We start from the raw sequence: 15673 nt of genomic DNA on the forward strand, positions 1-15673 counted from the left end.
CCCCCCCCCCCCAGCTCCCACAATGCCCTGGGGAAGCCAGTTTTTGTGGGGGGGGTGGGTGGGGTGGGGGGCGCCCGGACGCCTGGGCCCTGCTGCTGACGGCGTGGCACCCACAGGGCGGCCTGGCTCCCCCTGGCGCTCCGCACGGCGCTGACCCGCGACTCCCGCACCGAGACCCTCCCGGAGCGGTGGCGGCCCCCCCCGGATCGCTGCGGCCCCCCCCGCAGCCCCCCCCCCCCCCGCGGCTCCAAGTAATTAAAACTTCATTAAAGCTCAATGAGGCTCTGGGGATTGAGAGCGGGGAGCGATGGGGGGGGTCACGCAAGTCCCTGGCCCCCCCGGAGCCCCCCGGCTTTATTGTGCCCGTGAGCGCCCCGGATTCGCTGCCGGATCGGGTCCGGAATGGGTGCAGCGGGGCCGGAGCACCGGGATCAGGTGGGAATCGCCTCGCGTCGGGTCCAGATAGGCTGAATCAGGTCAGAATCACCTTGGATCGGGTCTGGATTGCTGGGATCAGGTCAGAATGGCCCCGGATTGGGTCAAATCGCCCCAGACTGGGTCAGAATTGCCACGGATCGGGTCAAATTGCCCTGGATCAGGTCTGGATCACCCCAGATTGGGTCAAATCGCCCCTGGATCGGGTCTGTGCTGCAGGATCAGGTCAGAATTGCCCCAGATCAGGTCTGGATCGCTGGGATCACGTCTGGATCACTGGGATCAGGTCAGAATGGTCCCGGATTGGGTCAGAATCGCCGCGGATCGGGTCCAGCAGGGCCCCAGCCCCGCCGGGCGCCGGGATCGGCTCCGGATGCGGCCGGGGGCGGTGCCGGGGCGAGGTCGCCCCCGCGGCAGCCCGGACGCCTGGGCCCTGCCGGGGCCTAGAGCAGGGCGCAGCGGTCGGGGGGCGGCGCCGGGGGCCACTGCGCCCGGGGGGCGGCGGGGGGGGCGCCAGGGCCGTGCGGGGGAGGCGGCGCGGGACGGCGGCGGCGGGGGGGGACGCACGGCGCGGGACGGGGGCGGCGGGGGGGGACGCACAGTGCGGGATGGGGACATGTATGCGGAGAGGGACGCGGTGCGGGATGGGGACACGGATGGGGACATGGATACGGTGCGGGATGGGGACACGGATGGGGACAGGGACACGGTGCGGGATGGGGACACGAATGGGGACACAGATGGGGACGCAGATGGAGACAGGGATGTGGTGCGGGATGGGGACATGAATGGGGACACAGATGGGGACAGGGATGCGGTGTGGGATGGGGACATGGATGGGGAGAGGGATGCGGTGCAGGATGGGGACACAGATGGGGACATGGACACAGTGCGGGATGGGGACGCGAATGGGGACATGGATGCGGCACGGGATGGGGACACGGATGGGGACACGGACGTGATGCGGGATGGGGACAGGGATAGAGACACGGATGGGGACAGGGATGCGGTGCGGGATGGGGATACGAATGGGGACCGGGACATGGCGCGGGATGGGGACACGGATGGGGACAGGGATGCGGTGCGGGATGGGGATACGAATGGGGACCGGGACATGGTGCGGGATGGGGACACGGATGGGGACACGGATGTGGTGTGGGATGCAGCTGGGGACAGGGCCCGGGACACGACGGGGGACGCGAGAGGGGATGGGGCAGGGGACGGGGCAGGGGACGTGACCGGGGACGCGAGAGGGGACAGGGCAGGGGACACGACGGGGGATGCGACAGGGGATGTGACCAGGGACGTGACAGAGGCCGGGGCAGGGGACACGACGGGGGATGTGACCAGGGGATGCGACAGGGGATGGGGCCGGGGACACGATGGGGGCCGGGGGATGCCGCGCAGGCCGGGCCGGGGGCCGGAGCAGGGGCCGTCCCCGCCGGCAGGGGGGCGGCTGCCGTGTCCCCCGGGGCGCGTCCCCTCTCCGCGCGCCCCGGGGGCGGTGGCGGTGGCGGCGGCGGCGTCGGCGTCGGGGGGCGCGGCGGCGGGCAGCACGCGGGTCTGCACGCCGCAGCCGCGCAGGCGCACCACGTCGGGCAGCTGGCGCAGGCGCTGCTTGGCGGAGGCGGCGGCGCCGAGCGGCAGCGGGCGCTGGAAGGCGGCGCTGTAGGCCGCCCGCAGCTCGAAGAGCGACAGCCCCCCCGGGCGCCCCCGCCAGCAGCGCCGCCAGCTCCCGCCGCAGCGCCGCCAGCTCCCCCTCGCCGCCGCCGCCCCCCCCGCGCCCCCCCCCGCCGCCCCCGCCTGCGGGGCGCTCGGCCGGCCCTCGGACGCCTGGGCCCTCGGCGCTGCGGAGGCGGCGCTGGGGCAGCTCTCGGGCGCCTGGGCCCTCGTCTCGGCCCACGGCGCCGTTGAGGTGGCGCCAGACTGCGGCCCGGACGCCTGGGCCCTCGTCCCGGACGCCTGGGCCCTCGTCTGGGCCCAAGGGGCTGCGGAGGCAGTGCCGGGGCGGGTCCCGGACTCCTGGGCCCTCGTCTCGGCCCACGGCGCCGTTGAGGTGGCGCCGGACTGCGGCCCGGACGCCTGGGCCCTCGTCTGGGCCCAAGGGGCCGCGGAGGCAGCGCTGGGGCAGCTCTCGGACGCCTGGGCCCTTGGCACCGCAGAGGTGGTGGTGGGGCGGCTCTCGGACGCCTGGGCCCTCGTCTGAGCCCAGGGAGCCGTGGAGGCGGCGCCGGGGCGGGTCCCGGACTCCTGGGCCCTCGCTCCCCCCGGGCTGGAACGGCTGTTTTGCAGGAAAGGCCCAGACGCCTGGGCCCCTCTGTCCACGGATGCGGCTGTTGGCGGCGGTGCGGACGCCTGGGTCCCGTTTACCAAAGGGCTGCAGCGCTCGGCGCTCCCCGCTCCCCGGACGCCTGGGCCCCTCCGTCCGAGGAGGCGGCTGGCGACGGCGGCCCGGACGCCTGGGCCCTTCGGGTAGGTTCTGCGGCGACAAGCGAGGGGTCAGCCGGGGCGGGGGCGTCCCGGGGGGGGGGGGCGGCGGGGGCTGCCGGACGCCGGGGCCCGCTTACCGGGGCCGAGGCGGATGACGAAGTCGTGCTCGGCGTCGGGCCGGTGCCACTCGAGCGCTGGGCAGGTGGCGGCGCAGGAAGGCGGCGGCGTCGCCGTGGCCCCCGGCGCGGGGCGAAGGCCTCCAGGTCGAGGCGGTGCCACTGCGCCAGCAGCCCCTGCAGCTTGCTCAGGCGCAGGCCGGCCCGGAAGCCGCCGGAGCTCAGCACCGCCCGCAGGGTGCTCAGCACCTCCGCCAGCTCTGCGGGGAGGAGGAGAGGGGGGACGATGAGCCGGGTAAGCGAGGGCATCGCGGCCCCCGAGCGGAAGCCGGGGGGGGGGGGGGGCCCGGACGCCTGGGTCCCCGGGGCGGTACCTGCGTCGGCGCCGTCGCCGTCGCTGCCCGGGGAGCCCGGGCGGGCGCTGGGCACCAGCAGGTCCAGCGTGTCCAGCCCGTCGCCCTCCACCCACACGAGGGGCCCTGCGGGCGAGGGGGCTCAGTGGGGGGGGGGGGGACGCGCACACGCCTGCGCACACGCACACGCCGCTCCCCCCCCTCTTTGGGAATTCCCCCCCCCCCCCAATCCCAGGGTGCGGGAGAGGGACAGCCCGGACGCCTGGGCCCCCTGTGGCCTGATGGGTGGAGCAGGGGGAACCTGGATGCTGGGGTCCCGGGGGGCGCGGGAGGCTGGAAACTGGGGTCCCCCAGGGTGTTGGAGCCCGGACGCCAGGGCCCTTCTCATCCCAGGACACCGGGGTCCCCTGGGGTGCAGGGTCCCGCCCGTCCCGGATGCCAGGGCCCTTCCCGTCCCGGCCGCCGGGGTCCCACCTGTCCCAGACACCGGGGCCCTTCCTGTCCCAGACACCCAGGTCCCACTCGTCCCGGACACCGGGGCCCTTCCCAGACACCGGGGCCCTTCCCATCCTGGACACCGGGGTCCCACTTGTCCCGGACACTGGGGCCCTTCCCATCCCAGACACCCGGGTCCCACTCGTCCTGGACACCGGGGCCCTTCCCATCCCGGACACTGGGGCCCTTCCCGTCCCGGACACCGGGGCCCTTCCCGTCCCAGACACCCGGTCCCACTCGTCCCGGACACCTGGGTCCCACTCGTCCTGGACACCGGGGCCCTTCCCATCCCGGACACCGGGGTCCCACTTGTCCCGGACACCTGGGTCCCACTTGTCCCGGACACCGGGGCCCTTCCCAGACACCGGGGGCCCTTCCCATCCTGGACACCGGGGTCCCACTTGTCCCGGACGCCGGGGGCCCTTCCCATCCCGGACACCTGGGTCCCACTCGTCCCGGACGCCGGGGCCCTTCCCGTCCCGGCCGCTGGGGTCCTCACCGTGGGGGCCGGGGGCGGGCGGCAGGACGAGGGGCCCGTGGGGGGGCGGCCCGGCGGGCTCCACGTGGGCGCCCAGGTCGGCGAGGAGGGCGCGGAGCGAGGGGAAGCCGCCGGCGCGGGGGCGCAGCGGGCGCCCGTGGCGCTGCAGGAAGGCGCCGGCCACGTGGCCCAGGGCGATGCCGTCGGGGTGGGCGCTGAGCACCGCCAGCACCCCGCGCCGCAGCTCGGCCCGCTCCGCCATGGCTGCGGGGAGGCGCCGTCAGCGGGGCGCCCGGACGCCTGGGCTCACCCCCGCGGGCAGGGAGGGGGGCGCCCGGACGCCTGGGCCCGGCCCTGTGGGGGGCACCCGGACACCTGGGCTCACCCCGGCATGTGGGGGGCGCCTGGATGCCTGGGTTTGTCCCCATGGGGGGAACCTGGATACCTGGGCTTGGCCCCACGGGCAGGGGGGCGCCCGGACGCCTGGGCCCGGCCCTGTGGGGGGCACCCGGACACCTGGGCTCACCCCGGCATGCGGGGGGCGCCTGGATGCCTGGGTTCGTCCCCATGGGGGGAACCTGGATACCTGGGCTTGGCCCCACGGGCAGGGGGGTGCCCGGACGCCTGGGCCCGGCCTTGTAGGCAGGGGGGGGCGCCCGGACACCTGGGCTCACCCCACGGGGGGAACCCGGATGCCTGGGCCCGACCCCATGGGGAGCACCTGAGGTCAGCCCCGTGGGGGGCACCCGAACGCCTGGGCCTGACCCTGTGGGCAGGGGGGGCGCCCGGATGCCTGGGCTCACCCCACGGGGGGAACCTGGACACCTGGGCTCCCCCCACGGGCAGGGAGGGGGGTGCCCGGATGCTTGGGCTCCCCCCAGCACGTGGGGGGCACCCAGACGCCTGGGTTCCCCCCATGGGGGGCACCCGGACGCGTGGGCTCACCCCACGGGGGGCACCTGGGTGCCTGGGCTCACCCCAGCACTTGGGGGGCACCTGGACACCTGGGCTCCCCCCACGGGGGGCACCCGGATGCCTGGGCTCATCCCCGTGGGCAGGGGGGGGGCACCCGGACGCCTGGGCTCACCCCAGCACGTGGGGGGCACCCGGGGGGAGCGCAGTGACCCCGGCTCGGCCCCCCCCCCGGCCTTGCCCCGCCCCGCCCCAGCTCGGCCCCTCCCCGGAGCTCGGTTCCCCCCCCCCCCCCGTCCCGGGCCCCCCCCCCCCAGCTCGGTTCCCCCCCCCCCCCCAGAGTTCGGGACCCCCCGGCGCGGCGCCCCCCTAACCTGGAGCTCTCGGGGCTCGTCCGCCACTTTCTGTTTCGTTTCCCGGGGAAACTTCCCGCCCCCCACGTGGCCAGGGGCGGGGCCTCCCCTGGCCCCGCCCCCTCCCCAACCCCGCCCCCGCTCCCACCCCCTCCCCTCCCCGGCGTGTGCACTCGCGGGAACTTTGCCCGGACGCCTGGGTCCCCTGCGGGGGGGGGAACGGGGGGGGGGGTCCCGGACGCCTGGGTCCCCTGGGCGCGCCCCCACCCCCCAGATCAGCCCCCCCGCCCCATAGAGCCCCATAGAACAACCCCAAACCTCCCCCCCCCGAGGGCCGGGCCGGGGGGGGGGGCCCAGGCGTCCGGGAGCAGCGGTGCCCGGACGCCTGGGTCCCTCGCAACGCCCTTGGGGAAGGGCGGGGGGGGGCGGGGGGGAAGGGGCGGGGCTGCGCCCGGACGCCTGGGCTCCTCGGCGGCGCGGGGGCTGCTGGGAGCAGCCATGGCCGGGCTGGGCAGTGAGCGGCGCCGGGGCCGGGGGGTCCGGGGGGGGGGTTACTGGGGCTGCAGGGGGGTATTTGGGTGCCCGGGGGGGGCATCTGGGGTGCAGGGGGGCTGTGGTGCAGTATTTGGGTGATGGGGGGTTATTGGGGCTGCAGAGGGGTATTTGGGTGCCCGGGGGGGGCATCGGGGGTGCCGGGGGGGTTATTGGGGGTGCAGGGGGGCATTTGGATGCCCGAGGGGGGGTATCGGGGGTGCGGGGGGGTATTCGGGTGCCGCGGGGGTATTTGGGTGCTAGGGGGTATTTGGATGTTGGGAGGCCTTTGGGGGTGCAGGGGGGTATTTGGGGGCTGGGGGGGCTTTGGGGGTGCAGGGGGGTATTTGGGGGCTGGGGGGGCTTTGGGGGTGCAGGGGGGCATTTGGGGGCTGGGGGGGCTTTGGGGCTGTAGGGGGGTATTTGGGGGCTGGGGGGGCTTTGGGGGTGCAGGGGGATATTTGGGGGTGCGGGGGGGGGGCTCTGAGCCGCTGCCTCCCCAGGGATCGGGGCCGCCCTGAAGAACCTGTGGGCGAAGGAGCCCGTCATCACCGTCAGCATCGCCATCGCCGCCGTGGGTGAGGCCCCGGGGGGGGGGGGGAAACACGGGGGGGGCGCGGGGGGGGGGGACAGGGGGGTCCCCGCGGCCCCCCCCGACCCCTCTGCCCTCCCCAGCCGTGCTGTCGCCGCTGCTGAGCCCCTACGCCAAGTACTCGGGCATGATCAACCGGGCCACCCCCTACACCTACCCAGGTAGGACCCCCCCCGGCACCCCCCCAATTCCCCCCCGGACCCCCCAATCCCCAATCCCTCCTGACCCCCCCAGGGCCCCCCAATGTCCTTGGGACTTGCCCAGGGCCCCCCCAGGACCCCCCAATTTTCCCCCAGGGCCCCCCTGGGATCCTCTTGGGGCCCCCCAATCTCCCCAGGACTTGCCCAGGGCTCCCCAATTCCCCCCCCCAGGACCCCCTATTGCCCCCCCAGGGCCCCCCAATCCCCCTTGGGCCCCCCAATTCCCCCCAGTTCCCCTCCCAGGTTCCCCAATACCCCCCAATCACTCTCAGGACCTCCTATCGCCCCCCCAAGGCCCCCCAATTCCCCTCCCAGGACCCCCCAATCCCCCTCAGGACCCCCTATTGCCCCCCCCGTGCCCCCCAATCCCCTCTGGGACCCCCAATTCCCCCCATTTCCCCTCCCAGGACCCCCAATACCTCCTAATCCCCCTCGGGATCCCCTACCGGCCCCCCCCTGCACCCCAATTCCCCCCCATGGGGTCCCTCAGCGCTGGGCAGGCCCAGGGGGGAGAGAGGCCCCCGAGGGACACGCGGGGGGGGGAGTTGGGACCCCCGCGGCCCCCCCCCGACGTGCCGTGCTCCCCCCCCAGTGCCGCTGCGGGACGACGGGAACCTGCCGGACGTTCCCGCGCACCCCTGCGACAAGGAGGGGCCCAGCCTCGAGTGGCTCAAGAAGCTGTGAGCGGCCCCGAAACCGGGGGGGTGTCGCCCCCCCCCTCCCCGACCCCCCCAGCTCATAAACTGGGGCTGCGGCGGGCGGGGGGGGACCCAGGCGTCCGGGCTCCCCCCTTTTCCCCCCCCATAAACACGTCACGTTCTTGGGAAACGTCTGTTTATTGAACCCGGAGCAGCGATGGGGGGGGGCCCTGGGGTGTGTTGGGGGGGCGAAATCCGTGTCCCCCCCCCCCAAATCCATGCGGATCCATCCTGGGCTTAGTGGTGACTGCAGTGCCCATGGTGCCGGGGGGGTCCCTGCACCCCCAGGTCCGTCCCAGGCTCCTCGAGGGGAGGGGGGGGGTCCCCATGGCGTGGGGGGGTCCCACAGCGCCTGGAGGATCCCTGGGCCCCCCCAATCCATCCTGGGCTCCTCGGGGGGGGGGGTCCCAGTGCCCCCAGGTCCGTCGCAGGCTCCGTGGGGGGGGGTCCCCACATTCCTCCCCCCCCCCCGGTCCGTCTCAGTCGAAGTCGGCGCAGCCGCCGGGGCTGGAGAACTTGGGGAAGCGGAGCAGCTTCTCGGGGGGGCTGTGGGGGGGCCAGGCGGGGGGCAGCCCGGGCGGGGGGCACAGCTCCTCCTCCCCCTTGAGCTGCGAGAGAGGCGTCAGCGGGACCCCCCCCAAATCGCCTGGACCCCCCCCAGAGCACCTGGGCCCCCCCCAAGAACCTGGGTCCCCCCCAAAACACCTGAGCCCCCCCCAAAGTATCTGGTTTCTCCCCCTAGAGCATCTGGGCCCCCCCCCCAAAGTACCTGGGTCCCCTCCTAGAGTGCCTGGAGCCCCCCCAAAGTGTCTGCCCCCCCCCAAGAGCTCCTGCCCCCCCCCCAGAACATCTGGGCCCCCCCCACGCCTCCCCCCCCCCACCTAGTTACCTGCGGGGGGAAGTCGTCGGGGGGCAGGAGGGCGGCTGCTGCCCCCCGCCGCCCCCCCCCCGCCCCCCCCGCGGGGCTCCTTGTCCTCCCGGCCCTGGCGCCGGCGCCGCTTGGTGCTGGGGGGCTCCGGGGGGGGGCTGGGGGGCTCGGGGGGGCCGGGGGGGGCCCGGCCCGGCTCCTTCTCGGGGGGCTCGTTCTCGGCGTTGCCGGGGGTGGGGGCGTCGGTGCTGCGGCTGCCCTCGTCCTGCGCGGTGGGGGGGAAGGGGAGGATGTTAGGGGGGGCGTTGGGGGCCTGTAGGGGGGGACATGGGGGGGGCCCGAGGGGGGGTCCCTACCTCCAGGACGATGGTGAGGTGGCTCTGCCTGTACTCGTCCCCGTAGGAGTCCAGCACCTTCATGAGGAACCTGCCGGGGGGGGGAGCGGGGTCGGCGGCGCCGTGGGGCAGCGCCGTGGGGCAGGGAGGGCTCGGGGCTGCCGGGGCGCCGCGTTTGGGCCCTGCGCGCGGCTGTTGGTGCCGCGGGTGGGCGCTGCGCAGCGCTGTGCGCGGTGTCGGTGTCATGTACGGCGCTGTGCGCGGTGTCAGTACCACATACAGCGCAGCGCGCGGTGTCGATGCCGTGTGTGATGCTGTGTGCGGTGTCAGTACCACATACAGCGCAGCGCGCGGTGTCGATGCCGCGTGTGATGCTGTGTGCGGTGTCAGTACCACATACAGCGCAGCGCGCGGTGTCGATGCCGCGTGTGATGCTGTGTGCGGTGTCGGTGTCGTGTACAGCGCCACGCGCGGTGTCGATGCCATGTGTGATGCTGTGTGCGGTGTCAGTACCACATACAGCGCAGCGCGCGGTGTCGATGCCGCGTGTGATGCTGTGTGCGGTGTCAGTACCACATACAGCGCAGCGCGCGGTGTCGATGCCGCGTGTGATGCTGTGTGCGGTGTCGGTGTCGTGTACAGCGCCACGCGCGGTGTCGATGCCGTGTGTGATGCTGTGTGCGGTGTCAGTACCACATACAGCGCAGCGCGCGGTGTCGATGCCGCGTGTGATGCTGTGTGCGGTGTCGGTGTCGTGTACAGCGCCGTGCGCGGTGTCGGCGTCACCGTGCCCCCCGGTACCTCCGCTCCTGCTGGAGGCGCCGCGTGATCTTCTGCACCTGCTGCAGCCGGTTCAGGACCCTCTCGTTCACCTGGGGGGGGGGGGGGAAGGGGGCGGGTCAGGCCCTGCTTGGGGGCGGGGCCAGGGGGCAGTGGGAGGGGCTAGATGTGTGGGCGGGGCACTGCAGGGAGAGGCAGAAGGGAGAGCTGGGGAGCAGGGGGAGGAGCTGCCTGCAGGGGGTGGGGCCAGAATGGGGCAGTGGGAGGGGCTAGCTGTGTGGGTGTGGCTAGCTGTGTGGGTGGGGCTGTGCCCTGCAGTGGGGGGGGCTCCCTGCAGGGGGTGTGGCTTCCAGGTCCTGAGGGGCGGAGCCAAACCTGAAGGACAGAGCTGTTGGCATGTAGGAGGCAGCTCCCTCCACTTGGTGGGCGGGGCCAGAGGTAAAAGGGGTGGGGCCTGCCCAGAGTGGGTGGAGCCTGATCGCTGGGGGTGGGACCAGCCCTATCAGGGCCTGGAAAAGCAGGGGCAGCTCTTAAACAGGTAAAGCTCCCAGAAGGTGGGGCCCAAAAGCGGTAGCCATATCAGAGATGTGACTTAGTGAGGGTGGCCGTGTTGGAGACGTGGCCTAGTGGGCGTGGCCACGCTGGGGTGTGTCCGGTGGGCGTGGCCGCACGCACAGGGGGCGGGGCAGGCACCTGCTCGATCTCGCGGCAGCGGCGGCCCAGGGCCTGCAGCTTGCGGCGGGCGAGCTGGCGCTGGTGCTGGCGGCTCTCGTCCTGCTCGGCGCCGGGCAGCGCCTCCCCGCTCAGGCCGCCGTCCACGAACTCCACCTCCGTCTCCAGCTCGCTCTCCAGGATGTTGCCCCCGAAGAGCGGCGGCAGCGCCAGCTCCGAGCCCGGCGGCGCCGAGAACTCCTCGAAGCCCACCCCCGCCATGGCGCTGCGGGGGGGGGGGGGGACACGGGACACCCCCCAGCCCTGTTAACCCCCCCCAGTGCATCCTGGAGGCCTCCCTTCTTCTCCCCCTCCCCCTCTGGTGCCCCCTTCACTGCCGGTGACCCCCCCCCGGTGCCCTTCTGCCCCCCCCCGGGCACCACCCTTGAACCCCACAGTCTCCCCCTGAGCTGCCCCTTCACCCGGGTGCCCCCCTGCCCGCCCTCCGTGCTCCCCCTTCACCCCCAGGGCCTCCCCGGTACCCCTGCACCCCTGTTCCCTCCCCCCCGGTACCTTTCTGCCCCCTGCCGGTGCCTCCTTCACCCCCGGTTCCCCCCCCCCGGTGCCCCCTTCACCCCGGTTTTCCCCCCCGGTCCCTCCCCCTTCCCCGCCCCCCTCCCGCCACATACCCGGCGATGACGTCACCCGCCGCCGCCGGTCCCGGCGCGCGCCGCCGCCTCGGCGACGGGCAGGGGGTGCGTGTGTGTGTGGCGGGAGGCGGCGCGCGCTGATGACGCAGCCCCCGCGGCGGGGGAGGGAGGAGGGGAGAGAGGAGGCGGGCGCGGCGGTGATGACGACGCGAGCGCGGATTGGGCGGGCGGGGAAAAGGCTCCGGGGAGAGAGGGGGAGGGAGGGGAAGTGACGTTTTCGTAGCGCGCCCGGCCGGAAGTGAGGTCATCAGGCGACGACGCGGCGCGGGGAAGCGGCTCCCTGAGGTAACAGCGGCGGCGGGAAGGGGGAAGCGGGGCCGCGCCGGCGGCAGCAGCAGCGGCGGCAGCGCCTTGAGCCCCCGCCCGCTGCCGGCGCAGGCCTGAGCCATGTCGCTGGCGGACGAGCTGCTGGCCGACCTGGAGGAGGCGGCCGAGGAGGAGGAGGAGAACTTCGCCGACGAGGAGGACGAGCCCGCCATCGAGGATGTGCAGGAGGAGACGCAGCTCGACCTGGCCGTGGACTCGGTCAAGAGCATCGCTAAGCTGTGGGACAGCCGCATGGTGAGGGGGGGCCCAGGAGGAGGAGGGGAAGAGGGGGGACCCGGGGGGGGAGGAGAAGGAGGAGGGGAAGGAGAATAAGGAGGAGAAGGAGAAGGAGGGGGGAACAGGGGGGTCCTGGGAGGAGGGGGAGACCCGAGGAGGTGCAGGGGGGGTCTGGGGAGAAACAGAAGAAGAGAGGGGGGGTCATGGGAGCAGAAGAAAGAAGAGAAAAAGAGAAGGATCCTGGGAAAAGAGAAAACTTCTAGGAGAAAGAAAAGCAGGAGAAGCAGAAGACGCTTCTAGGAGGAGTTGGGGGGGTCCAGGAGGACAGGAAAGGTCCTGGGAGGAGAAGGGGGTGGCCCAGAAGGATGGGGTGTGGGGGGAGAGCGGGAAGCCCCCCCAGGAGCCCTGGCGGCGCTGTGGGGGCCCTGGCTGCTGCTGCCGGTGGCGGCGGCGTCTCCGGCCGCGACCCAGCGCCCTGTGGCCCCGCAGTTCGCGGAGATCATGCAGAAGATCGAGGAGTACATCAGCAAGCAGCCCAAAGCCACCGAAGGTGCGGCCCCCCCCCCGATCCCTGACCCCTGTCCCGGGGGGGCCCCGCGCCGCCCCATGGCAGGGATCGCTCCCCCCTCCCCGAACCGCGCCGGGCGCTGAGCTCGGCCGCTCTCCCGGCAGTGCTGGGGCCGGTGGAGGCGGCGCCGGAGTACAGGGTCATCGTGGACGCCAACAACCTCACCGTGGAGATCGAGAACGAGCTCAGTGAGTGCCGGGGGGGCCCGGGGGGGGGCCGGCTGCCACGGGGGGGGGTTCCCCACCCACTTCTCTCTCTGCGGAGGGACTGGGGGGACACTGGGGACGTCCCGGCACCCCCAGAGCGTCCAATGGGGGGGGGGAGGCTGCTCTTTCCCCCTCCCTGTGGTGCCGGGAGCCGCGTCTCAGCGCTGACATGTTTTGGGGGGCTCCGTCGTTCCCCCCCAGACATCATCCACAAGTTCATCCGGGATAAATACTCGAAGCGCTTCCCCGAGCTGGAGTCCCTCGTGCCCAACGCCTTGGACTACATCCGCACCGTCAAGGTAGCGGGGCCGGAGTGGGGAGACGGCCCGGACGCCTGGGTCCTCTGCCGCCTCCGGAGAGAGGCAGCCGGGAGCCCGGATGCCGGGGAGGGGAGGGGAGGGGAGGGGGGGCTGTCTCAACCCTCTCCCGCCGCCCCGTCTGCCCCCCCCCCCCAGGAGCTGGGGAACAGCCTGGACAAGTGCAAGAACAACGAGAACGTGCAGCAGATCCTCACCAACGCCACCATCATGGTGGTGAGCGTCACGGCCTCCACCACCCAGGGGTGAGTCTTGCGCGGGCGCCGGGGGCCGCGGAGCCCGGACGCCAGGGCTCCATCCCGCTCCGTTCCGCTCCGCTCCGCAGGCAGCAGCTCACAGAGGAGGAGCTGGAGCGCATCGAGGAAGCCTGCGACATGGCGCTGGAGCTCAACCAGTCCAAGCACCGCATCTACGAGTACGTGGAGTCCCGCATGTCCTTCATCGCCCCCAACCTCTCCATCATCGTCGGCGCCTCCACCGCCGCCAAGATCATGGGTGAGCCCCCCCGGCGCCCGCCGTGCCCCCCATCCCGGGGCCGGGGGCCGCTGCCTGACGCCTCCCGCCTGCCCGCAGGCATCGCCGGCGGCCTCACCAACCTCTCCAAGATGCCGGCCTGCAACATCATGCTGCTGGGGGCGCAGCGCAAGACGCTCTCGGGCTTCTCCAGCACCTCCGTGCTGCCCCACACCGGCTACATCTACCACAGCGACATCGTGCAGTCGCTGCCCCCGGTATGGCAGCCCCAGCGCCCCCGTTTTTCCGTTCGTCCCCCCCCCAGTCCCGCGCTGACGCCCCCCTTTTCCCCCAGGATCTGCGGAGGAAGGCGGCGCGGCTGGTCTCGGCCAAGTGCACCCTGGCGGCGCGGGTGGACAGCTTCCACGAGAGCCAGGACGGGAAGGTGAGGGGCGGGGGAGGTTTGGGGCGCGAGGGGGGGGTTCTCCGCACCCTCCCGGGGTTCTCCGCACCCTCCCGTCCCCTCCCGGCAGGTCGGCTACGACCTGAAGGAGGAGATCGAGCGCAAGTTCGACAAGTGGCAGGAGCCGCCGCCTGTGAAGCAGGTGAAGCCGCTGCCGGCGCCGCTCGACGGGCAGAGGAAGAAACGGGGGGGCCGCAGGTGAGCGTTGGGGTCTCCCCTAGGTGGGGGGGGGACTTGGGCCTCCTGGGGAGCGTCCCCCCCCCCCCCCAACGCGCTGCCCTCTGCTCCCTCCGCCCCCCAGGTACCGGAAGATGAAGGAGCGGCTGGGGCTGACGGAGATCCGCAAGCAGGCCAACAGGATGAGCTTCGGCGAGGTGGGACCTGGGGGGGCGGCGGTGGTGGTGGTGGTGGTGGGGCCCCCCCCTCGCTGCCGCCGCCGCCCCAGCTCGTCACCGCCGCGCGCTCTCGTCCCCTCAGATCGAGGAAGACGCCTACCAGGAGGACCTGGGCTTCAGCCTCGGCCACCTGGGCAAGTCGGGCAGCGGGCGCGTGCGGCAGACGCAGGTCAACGAGGCCACCAAGGCCAGGATCTCCAAGACCCTCCAGGTGAGGGTTTGCTGGGGGCGGGGGCGGCCTCCCCGTCCCCCTCCGGAGCCGGATCCGGCTGCGTCCCCCCTTCCCTGGGCCCCCCCTGGCTAACGGCCGTCTCTTCCCAGCGGACGCTGCAGAAGCAGAGTATGGTCTACGGCGGGAAGTCGACGATCCGCGACCGCTCGTCCGGGACGGCCTCCAGCGTGGCCTTCACCCCGCTGCAGGTAAGGGGGGGCGACCGGGGCGGGGGGCTCCTTCCCTCCCCGGCCTCCTCCTCCTCCCTGGGGCAAAGGTTCCCCTCCAGCCAGTCCCGGTTTCTCCATCGCCAGAGCTGTTCAGGGACTGGGAGATACAGGGATGGGATGAGATGGGATGAGATGGGATGGGATGGGATGGGATGGGATGGGATGGGCCTTCTCATGTGGAAGCGGGGAGAAGCCGGTGCCAGGGTTCAGCCGCTCTCCCTCCCCAGGGCCTGGAGATCGTCAACCCGCAGGCGGCCGAGAAGAAGGTGGCCGAGGCCAACCAGAAATACTTCTCCAGCATGGCCGAGTTCCTCAAGGTGAAGAGCGAGAAGAGCGGGATCCTCACCAACTCCTGAGCCGCCGCACGCGCTTCCCACCGGATGCGTTCCCACCGGACTCGCCCCCGCCGCCCTTCCTGGGGCCGGCAGGGGGGGGGACCATACCCTCGGGGGCTTCCCCAGCGCCGGGGCAGGACAAGCCCTGGAGCGTCCCCCTCCCTGGCTCCGGGATCTCCCCCTCCCTGGCTCCAGGATCTCCTCCGGCTCCGGGACGGGGCTCCGGCGCATGGGAAGGGGGCCAGGAGCCGCCGTTTCCCCCCCTTCCATCCGCAGTTGGATCGGGTTTTTCAGCCTCGATAAATCTCTGCTGCTGGACCAAGGCGCCGTGTGGGGCCGCGCTGCGCCGTGAGGGGCCCAGGCGTCCGGGGAGCCCCCTCCCCCCCCCCCCGGGGGACACCCCAAGGCTTGCAGGCTCCACCCCCATGGCTTGGCTGGCCCCGCCCCTGGGGTGTGTCCACACGTGCCATTGGCTGCTTCCCCATTGATTTGCTTCCCCATTGACTGCCAGCTTGGTGAATGGTAGTGCTGCTTGGCCACGCCTCCTCCGTGCGTCGTTTGGCCATTGGTTTTCTCATCTGACAGTTCAGCCTATTGCTGTTCAGGAAAGAACTGTGGGCGGCCCCCTCCGGGGTTTGGCCAATGGGGGCCCGGAGGCAGTGGCGGCGCCGCCCCCGCCGCTGGGGGAGCCTGCCGGGGAGCGCTGCGCTGTGAGTGGCGGCGGTCCTGGCCAATAGGCCGCCTCCGCTCCCAGGTTGGGCTGGCCTCTTACTTCCTTGTCTCTCGCTTGGGGGCGTGGACTCCTTGTCGCCCCGCCCCCTAGTCTATAAACACAGCAGAGGGTTGACGGGTCCGTGGCTGAGCCAATGAGGAGGGAGAGCGGCGCTGAGTGACAGCAAGGGAAGGAGGCGGGGCCCCGCGGGCTCACTCCCCGCCCTTTCCTGGCCGCTGCCAATCAGAGGGCGGGCTCTCCTAACAGACGCGCGCGTTGGCCAATGGCAGTCAGCGGAGGGGC

The 15673-nt window shown here is 72.9% G+C and overlaps 4 protein-coding genes across 5 annotated transcripts; 2 read left to right on the top strand and 2 right to left on the bottom strand.

The window, feature by feature from the left end:
• Nucleotides 1–472: 472 nt before the first annotated feature.
• On the bottom strand, nucleotides 473–5060 carry LOC136994893 (collagen alpha-1(I) chain-like). Its single transcript, XM_067314297.1, has 6 exons — nucleotides 4329–5060; nucleotides 3356–3460; nucleotides 3003–3241; nucleotides 2103–2914; nucleotides 1036–1601; nucleotides 473–507 (listed from the first exon to the last, which is right to left on the bottom strand). Exons 1-6 carry the CDS (start codon nucleotides 4567–4569, stop codon nucleotides 473–475), a joined length of 1998 nt encoding a protein of 665 aa, XP_067170398.1. The 5' UTR covers nucleotides 4570–5060.
• A 945-nt stretch (nucleotides 5061–6005) lies between these two features.
• On the top strand, nucleotides 6006–7723 carry NDUFA3 (NADH:ubiquinone oxidoreductase subunit A3). Its single transcript, XM_067314367.1, has 4 exons — nucleotides 6006–6086; nucleotides 6607–6681; nucleotides 6779–6856; nucleotides 7488–7723. The coding sequence occupies exons 1-4, from the start codon at nucleotides 6071–6073 to the stop codon at nucleotides 7577–7579; spliced, it is 261 nt and encodes an 86-aa protein (XP_067170468.1). The 5' UTR covers nucleotides 6006–6070; the 3' UTR covers nucleotides 7580–7723.
• Nucleotides 7724–8001: 278 nt separating this feature from the next.
• Nucleotides 8002–10996, bottom strand: TFPT (TCF3 fusion partner). Its single transcript, XM_067314371.1, is given in 7 exon segments — nucleotides 8002–8201; nucleotides 8483–8540; nucleotides 8542–8726; nucleotides 8818–8887; nucleotides 9598–9668; nucleotides 10270–10513; nucleotides 10917–10996. Coding segments are annotated over 6 exon segments (753 nt in total). The 5' UTR covers nucleotides 10510–10513; nucleotides 10917–10996; the 3' UTR covers nucleotides 8002–8072.
• Nucleotides 10997–11169: 173 nt separating this feature from the next.
• On the top strand, nucleotides 11170–14981 carry PRPF31 (pre-mRNA processing factor 31). 2 transcript variants are annotated; one of them, XM_067314374.1, is made up of 14 exons: nucleotides 11170–11222; nucleotides 11316–11498; nucleotides 11970–12030; nucleotides 12153–12236; nucleotides 12456–12553; nucleotides 12710–12816; nucleotides 12897–13066; nucleotides 13145–13302; nucleotides 13380–13469; nucleotides 13558–13685; nucleotides 13789–13861; nucleotides 13965–14093; nucleotides 14204–14302; nucleotides 14551–14981. In XM_067314374.1, the coding sequence occupies exons 2-14, from the start codon at nucleotides 11325–11327 to the stop codon at nucleotides 14677–14679; spliced, it is 1500 nt and encodes a 499-aa protein (XP_067170475.1). In that variant the 5' UTR covers nucleotides 11170–11222; nucleotides 11316–11324; the 3' UTR covers nucleotides 14680–14981. The 2 variants fall into 2 exon arrangements, with proteins under 2 accessions (XP_067170475.1, XP_067170474.1); XM_067314373.1 differs by lacking the exon at nucleotides 11170–11222 and having other exon boundaries at nucleotides 11229–11498.
• The last annotated feature ends 692 nt before the right edge of the window (nucleotides 14982–15673 follow it).

The sequence above is a fragment of the Apteryx mantelli genome, chromosome 34 (assembly GCF_036417845.1).
Source record: "Apteryx mantelli isolate bAptMan1 chromosome 34, bAptMan1.hap1, whole genome shotgun sequence".
In the NCBI taxonomy this organism is placed as follows: domain Eukaryota; kingdom Metazoa; phylum Chordata; class Aves; order Apterygiformes; family Apterygidae; genus Apteryx; species Apteryx mantelli.